The 8,095-nt window shown below is 46.1% G+C and overlaps 1 protein-coding gene across 1 annotated transcript in view; it reads left to right on the top strand.

Annotated features, from left to right (window-relative positions):
* The first annotated feature begins 5,338 nt into the window (after nucleotides 1-5,338).
* The window catches only part of KPNA7 (karyopherin alpha 7 (importin alpha 8)), a 29,692-nt gene continuing 26,935 nt past the window's right edge, over nucleotides 5,339-8,095 (top strand). The window contains exons 1-2 of the mRNA XM_008583352.1: nucleotides 5,339-5,404; nucleotides 7,307-7,435. Of these exons, the coding sequence (XP_008581574.1) occupies nucleotides 5,339-5,404; nucleotides 7,307-7,435 (195 nt within the window). The remainder of the gene's footprint in view (nucleotides 5,405-7,306; nucleotides 7,436-8,095) is intronic.

Raw genomic sequence — 8,095 nt, 5'->3', positions numbered from 1 at the left:
CATCCAGAATGCAAACCCTTCCCTAGAGGCAGATGCCTCCCTTTTCACTTTTTGATAGTTTATCTGAGGGCTTCAAAAGACTGCAGCTGCAGAGGCTGAAGGTCCATGGCACCTCCAAGGCACTCATCTGTACTTCATCTGAACATGGGAATCACCTGGGAGACCCAAGCCTTCCCCTGACCAACTCAATCAGTCTCTGGGTCAGGGCCTAGGTGGCAGTGCTGTTCAGAGCTCCCCAAGTGATTCCAATGTGCATCCAGGCCTAAGAAACATCCACTTAGGTCAGAAACCAGCCCTGTGGGGAAGGGCCAATTGCTACAAAACACCTGCCATCTGCTGAGGGCATTTAAGGCTGAGCAAGGGGCTGGAGGCCATGGCTCCCTGCCAGGTGAGTGATGAACGGGTGGCAGCTTGTCCTTCTGTGCTTGGGTGCTGGGGGCCGGGGGTTCCTGATGTGGTTCTCTGGGTCTCCCTTAACAACACAGGCGCCGTTCAGAGCCCTTCCCAATGCTTGGCAGCTCTGAGAAGGTCTAGGCTACTGTCTCTGCTTGTTGAAACCAGTTCTTCGTTTATAGACACTGTGTAAGTGGCCGTTGACTTGTTTTCAGGATGGGTAAGGAGGAAGTGGCAGTTGTCAGGTGTCTGTTTACGCTGCTGAGCCCAGACGTGGGCTTGCTTCGGGAAGCCTAACCACACCCCAGGCTGTAGATCCTGTGTGCCCTAGGACTTGGCTTGTGCTCTCCCTCCCTGAAAGATCCCTTGGGACATTTTCACCTGTGGGAATTGTCCACCCGATTCAGCTCCCTCCCAGGAAGCCTTCCCATAGCGTTGGAGGCAGGATCACCTGGGTGGTCCTGGTCTCCTGCCTCCTTCTTGTGAGATACCTGCCTCCCCTCTGGGCTTGCTGGAGCCCTGGAGGAAGGCCCTTGCTGTGTGTCTCCTGGCATTGAACCTGGGGTCTGGAACTACAGGGGCCTCTCACCCATGTTGATAAAGTCCCTCAGTGACTGTCCCTGGGCCCTCTTCTCTCCTGTCCCCCAGCTAGCCCCAATTCATGTACCAACACACCTTGGGGCATTGTGGCAGAGGTTGCTGGGATCCCTCAAGGTCTCCTTCCTGGGGAATAAGGATCACTTACTCCAATCCAATGTGTGGTTTTAGCTTAGAATAAATCCTACTTTGAAGAAGTGGGCTGTTAGTGATGTAGATCTGAACATATCGACATCAAACGATGTCCAAGGTACAGACGAACTGGAAAAACATCACAAAACAGTGTCTGTCGAGATCCCCTTCTATAATTAGTGTGTTAGTGCGTGTGCAGCTGGGCTGGGCACATATAGAGCGTGGTGTGAGCTTTTAAAGGTTAACTCAGAGGAGGAGTGGGATTGTTGGGAGTTACAGCTCAATATATTTCCGAAGTATTTACATTTTTAAAGCTGTGAGTATGTGTTACTTTAAAACCCCAAAAATACTATTTTATAGAAGCCAACTCTTGAATGATGAGACATGTCTTAATTTAAAATGGTTCTCAGTTCATGAAAGATGCTCACAGTAAAAGCTTGGCTAAATCTAGAAAAGTATTTTTAAAAAAAAACAAAAATGACCTGAAATGCTCCGACCAGAAAAAGTGACTCAATACCATTAATAAGACTTGGAAGTCCCCAGGGTCCTCTTACCCAAAAGGATTGAAAAGGCAAGAGCAGCTCAGGACCCTGGGTGACCTTGAGCATGGCCAGGGTCCCTTGGCTGGGTCTCTGCCACCTGACACTCAGGGCACGGGTCTCACTGTGTCGGGGGAGCAGCAGAGCTGGCCAGAGGCTCCAGAGGGTATGGAAAGACTCTAAGGAGGTGATGTTTGCCTAAATCTCCACTTTGGATTTCTCTGGATCCTGAACTTGGTGAACTGATGAAGAAAGGCACTGACTTTGATTTTGTGCATAACTCAAAGCCTCTAACTCAACACTTACATACTGCTGAAGAATGACAGGGCAGCTAGCTCTCCTGGCCGCTGCAGATAGCAATCCTAGGGGAAGGAAGCACATTTTGAGCTGTGACTAGAGAAGCTTGTGAAAGCAAGAAGGATTTGCTTTGCAGCTGGTTTTGCAGAACGTCCCTACATGAAGTGATTTGGCTAAATTTGTGACTTTCAAACAGCTCCCTAAAGACGTTTCAGGGAGAGGGGAGGACTCAGTCTGATTTGAAATTGAGCCTTCTCTGCTTAAACCATGTCATATGATATTCGGTTTGAAGGAAGGTGGCAGATATCTGAACCCTTAAGTCCACTTCCAAGTTTCCTTATAGCCATGCCTTCTAGAATGTTTTAGAAGAATGAATGGTTCCTCTGGCAAGATCCTAGAGCTAGGCCCTGCCTCAGGGCTTCCCAGAAGCAAAAGCACTTCATCCCAGTATACTAAACTGGCTTCTCAAGTACACACATTCAGGCAGTCTCATTAACTGAGGTGGTCGTGCCATTTACAATGGGTGAAACACAGCAAGGGAGTGGCAGCCCAGAGCAGAGTATTTCAGAAGTGGCTTCACTGATTCCATTGCTTAGAACAAGTGCTTTCCTGTTTTCCAATGTCTCACCCTATGTGGTAAGTGCTGCCCACGGTGGTGACTTGGTGTTTTCCTAATCAGACCTTGTTATAGATTATTGGCTGCAAAGCTTAGTGATCAAAACTGTTGGATATAGGAGTTGGATCTGGGCTAAGTCCTGGCTCTGATACTTAATTGCTGTGGGAACTTCGGGAAATGACGTCTGAGATGGTTTCTCCACCTGCAAAATGGGAAAATCTTTACCTTAGTATTAGATATCTCATCATTTAATCCTGTGTCCAACATTCCTGGCATATAATAGACATGTTTTGGCCACTGCTCCCTGAAGTAGGCCCATGATTCTAGTTTACTCCAGATTTATAACATGCTGCATGTTTTAACTCTTGGAGACCTAGGAGATAGCTTTTCATTTAAATCCAAGTCTGATTCCAGCTGATGATCCTCTTGACACTGGTTATTACAGCAACTAGAAAACTACTTTTCTTTTCTTTTCTTTTTTTTTTTTGTCTTTTACATGACCGGTAAGGGGATCACAACCCTTGGTGTGGTGTCGCCCGCACTGCGCTCAGCCAGTGAGTGCACCGGCCAGTCCTATATAGGATCCGAACCCGTGGCGGGAGCGTCGCTGCGCTCCCAGCCCCCACACTCTCCCACGGGGAGAGTGTGCCACGGGGCCGGCCCTAGAAAACTACTTTTCGAGATGGTGCTTTAAAGGATGCCATGATCAAGAGCAATGATTTAGTCAGAAAAAGCAACTGTTCTCTTCTTTATGGGGCAGAATTTGAGATTACTTAGACAAAAGGATTGGACATCACTATCTGGCTACCTCCAGCTTAAACTTTCATTGAACTAAAGCTTAAGATTGTCTGAAGCCAACTTCTGTGAAGTGATTCTTCTGGTAAATAGGCAGTTACCGAAGGACTTTGGATGTCACCAAGGCCCCTTTGTACACACCTGGTGGGGGTGAGGGACATGACTAATATGACTAATAGAATGTTTGAGAGTTAGTTAATGTTGGAACCATGTCTCACTCTCCACCTCTCCAGCTTTGAGATAGGGAGGGGGAGAGATTGGTCAATTCTAGGAAGTAATGTAGATTTTCCACTCTGATTTATAGACAAGGTGTAGGCTATTTTTTCCCAAGCCCCTGAAGAAGACTAATTAATGCTTTAAAGCTAGTAGAGTCGTCATAATGAAGCCCAGAGAGATGGTGTGGGCTGTTGGTCTGCCTGTGTTCTGTCTCAAATTCTCTTCTTTTCCCTGATCCTTTGCTGATTCTTCATTCTCTTAGGCCCTGATTAAGTGTCATCAAGACTCAGTCCTTGTTCTGGTCTCACATAGAGCTCATCTCTTTTCTTATTACATCATTCTTGGTTCTAAACTCACTTATGGAATTCTCCAAGTTGTCTATACTGTCCCTTCCAAATTGATATGTCTAAATTAGTCTTTCCTACCCAAATTTTCTTTAGCTATTATCCACTCAACACTAGAGCCTATTGACCTTCTTTATCCTGTATAGGCAGTTTTCTCTTTTCTATAATATGGTCTGGACCATCTTGTATTCTCAGAAACAGACAGATATTCATTGCACACCTGTAAGAAATATTTCCTGCTGCCTTATAGAAAGCTCAAACTTGACCTGATTTGAATAACCTCCTCTAATTGACAGCCAAATCCTTTTGCCACCTTATCACCCACTACCCTCCTTCAACAATTATTTGCATACCTACTATATGCCATGCATTATGAAAGATCTGAGGAATCACACCTAAGTCAGACATGGTCTCATTGTCATTGGGAGGAGGAGGATGAAGATAGACAAACAAGAAAATATCAGGTAGTGATTAAAGCTGAGAAGAAAATAAAACAGACCGATTGGGAAGACACTTAGATTCTTAGGTAGAGAAGGCTTTCAAGGTGATGTTTGAGCTGAGACTGAATGAAAAGGAGCCAACTATGCAGAGATTATGGGAGGAACAGCTTGCTCAAAGGCCCCAAGTAGGGATGAGCCTGGAATAGCTGATAACAAAAGCCAAGAGTCTAGAGCACAGTGAAGGAGCAAAGAGATGTTGGACATGAGGTGGGCTGGGGTCAGCTCACACAGAGCATCACCAGGAGTTTGAATTTTCTTCTGAGCTCAATGGGCTGCCAGGGGAAGGTTTTTAAGCAGGGGAGTTATGTGATCAGATTTTTCTCTGTAAAAGATTGCAAGGTTTCTGTGTAGAGAACGGATTGGAACAGGCAGTGGTGGAAGCAGGGTGACCAACTGGGAAAAAGTGTGGTGGCATGGGTCAAAGGTAATGGTGGCCTCGACTGGGGCAGAGGCAGTCTACCAAAGATTAGCAGTGGATCCCCCTTGAGGCTGTTCTGACCCACTGTGCTGGTGGGTTGGGTGTGGGAGGAAAGGGGCATCCTCCTGTCGCACCTGGTTTGGCTCTTCACCTTCCTGCGTGCATACTCTGTACAGAACCCCTTGGACACTGCCATGTGACAGTCTTCTATGTTTTCTCTCCAGCCTACCCTAGTTATCAAAGGACCAGTTCAAGCCAAACTGCCTTTACAAGGATTTCGCTATTGCTGCAGCCCAGGGCTGGTCCCCTCAGAGTTCCCCCAGAGCTGACATGGTGATGTTCGTGGAAGCTGACTCCAAGTCTGCTTTCTGTTCCACCGTGAGCCCTTTAAGGGCTTAGAGCCCAATGGCTTTAACACAGTAACCCACACACTGGGCACTGAAAATCTTCATAATTGTTCTACCTGCAGGTGCTTTACTTCTTCAGTCAGTATGCCTACCTTAGATGCTCCAGAAGAGAGGCTGAGAAAATTTAAGTACCGAGGCAAAGATGCATCTGTGAGTATGAAGCAGCCACCTGCTTGGCTCCATCAAGGACCAGAGCCGTAAAAAGCACATGGCTGAAATGCATCAAAACTGGGGTGGAGGGTGGGAGGGTGACACATAGAGCAAAATATTCCTTGAGATAAGTGCATCGGTGTTCACTAAATAATTCTTTCAACTTTTTGGTATGTTTGAAAATTTTATAATACAATACTAATGTTGGGGAGGACAGACATGCATGGACTTAGGAGCCAGGCAGCTGTGGACTCAAATCGAGGTTTCCATGTGATCTCAAAACTATGTAACTTCAGAGCTCCAGTTTCTTCATGTATAAGTGGGGCTGCTATTTACCTCTGAGGGACTGGATGGCAGCTCTAGGTGTAGGGTCTCTAGATGCTTAACTACAGCTGCTCTTGGCAAGGAGGCTTACCAAGGGGCTAAAAGGTTGGCATACAGGTATGGCCAATAAGCATGGCTTGCAGAAATAGGACTCAGAACTGGAAAGCCCAGACTGTTTTTCTTGTTGTTGGGCTGAGCACGAGGGCTGGGGGCAGGGAGTCTGCGCTGTGTGTGGATTCGAGCTCTCATTCAGCTTCTCTGGCCTCACAGCTCTCCGGCTCTAGCTCTGTGTCCTATATCTATGTATCTTCACCAGCATATCATATGAGGTTGGCTCCACTTTGGCAATCTGAAAGGCAGCTTAGGATGAGGCAAACACGTGGTCACAGTGTCCTGGCTAGGATGCTATCCAGAGCCGGGTCACTCTTCCAGTAACCTGCTCCAACAAGTGTAGCTGTCTGGTTTCTAAGACCACTGCAGATTAACAGAAGCCGATTAGAACCCTCTGTGTGGAGAACAGCAGGAAGGGCCAGGAGATGAGAAGGGAAAAGCCTAAGGTGCAAAACCTTCCACAGGGCAGACCCCCTCTATGATGGTTGACAGTATAGCTGGCTCAATAGGCTTCAAAGGTGTTCCTGACTTGCCATATAACACCACAACACCCCTATTTTTAAGTAAGAATGAAATAGCTTTTTAAAGGAACCCGAAGTATCTAATATACAGTAATTTCCTTATGATTACTACTTAAAATTCTTCAACCTAAACTCATCTATCCAGAAAGTTTAGGTCATTTCCCCGGGACTCTCAATGTTATAAAGTCTGTGAGTTGTCTAATATGAGGAGGGGGGAAAAAAAAAATATATATATATATAAAGATGACCGGTAAGGGGATCTTAACCCTTGACTTGGTTGTTGTCAGCACCACACTCTCCCAAGTGAGCCAACCGGCCATCCCTATATGGGATCCGAACCCGTGGCCTTGGTGTTATCAGCACCACACTCTCCCAAGTGAGCCACGGGCTGGCCCAGAGAAAATATTTTAAAAAAATTTTAATCTCTCTGAGTCTGTTTGAGTCAAATTTCTGTGACTGCATCATACTTGAATGGCATACAGACTAATTTCACTAGCAGTGGAAATGTTCAGGGTGTCCAGGGTTTGGGAAGTCCCCTAATAGTCCCTAGCCCTGTCTGTCTGGCACCACTGGAAGGCCCAGGCCATCCAGGAAGCAGCTATACTCTCCAGGAACTGGTCAGCATCAATGAAGATGTGCTCAGACTCACGGCAGTGGGATGCTTTGCTAAGTTGTCTTTGCAGTGGAGAATCCTGGCCTGTCGAGGATGTGCATGATCTTCCTTTATATTAGGAAGAGTGAATAATTTTCTAGATGTCGTGTGGTAGGAGAAAGCAGAGGAGGTAAACGGAGCTGAGACAACTTACTAAATGTGATCTTAAGTCTTCCAGACTATTGCATCTGTAAAAATGAAATCAGATGCTTTGAAACAGGTTCAAAAGTCTAAACACAGTGACATCCCGGCTCCCTGGGTCTACGTGCTCCAGTTCTTTCTTTTCCTCACTAGGTGAGGCGGCAACAGCGGATGGCAGTCAGCCTGGAGCTCCGGAAGGCCAAGAAAGATGAACAGGCCTTAAAGAGAAGGAACATCACAGATTTCTCCCCTGACCAAGCTTCTGAAAAACCAGCCAAAGAGGTGCGTCAGAACATAGTGTTTAGAGCAGTTGTGTGCAAAAATACATCCTTAGAAAGTTTCTCTGGCTTGAAAATGTTTAACAGAGTCAGAACTTGCAACTCTAACTTAGGGTCTTTAAAGAAAGGAGTGAAGAGGTCATGGTTTGAGCCGAACTGCCTTTGTCAAAAGGCTACGTGTCCCTCTTGTGGCTGGGAGTCTGTGAGATCTACATTCTAATGGGGGATGGAGAAAGTTGAAAATTTAATTGAAAATTCACTTGCTTCCCCTAACTGAGGAAATGAGTTTGTGAAGGTTATTTCTCAGAGCCATCTAGTCCCTAGATATGTAAAGTCTTTCCTAAGACTTAAATGCTTTCCTCCGCCTTCCATTCTTCATCTACTCTGACCTCACTAAGTGCAAATCCTGAGTTGACTTCAGGGCCACTTCTGTTTTTGTGAATCCTTTCCTTCTCAGAACTTCAGTAATGTTGTATCTACATGTCTTCTGTGCCACACCACTGTCTATGTCCTACCTTAACTATCCATGTGTGTCCTTTGCACCCTGCTAGGCTTAGGGCTCTTATAGGACAGATATCAGTTCAATTTTGCCAAGTAGATCAAATGAAATGGGTACAATCATTCTCTGGATCACCATAGGGATCTGAACTGTACCTGTAGTGAG

The sequence above is a fragment of the Galeopterus variegatus genome, unplaced genomic scaffold (genome assembly GCF_000696425.1).
Source record: "Galeopterus variegatus unplaced genomic scaffold, G_variegatus-3.0.2 Scaffold2891, whole genome shotgun sequence".
NCBI lineage: Eukaryota > Metazoa > Chordata > Mammalia > Dermoptera > Cynocephalidae > Galeopterus > Galeopterus variegatus.
The sequence above is the reverse complement of the archived record's forward strand: the minus strand, read 5'-3'. Positions and strand labels throughout refer to the sequence as shown.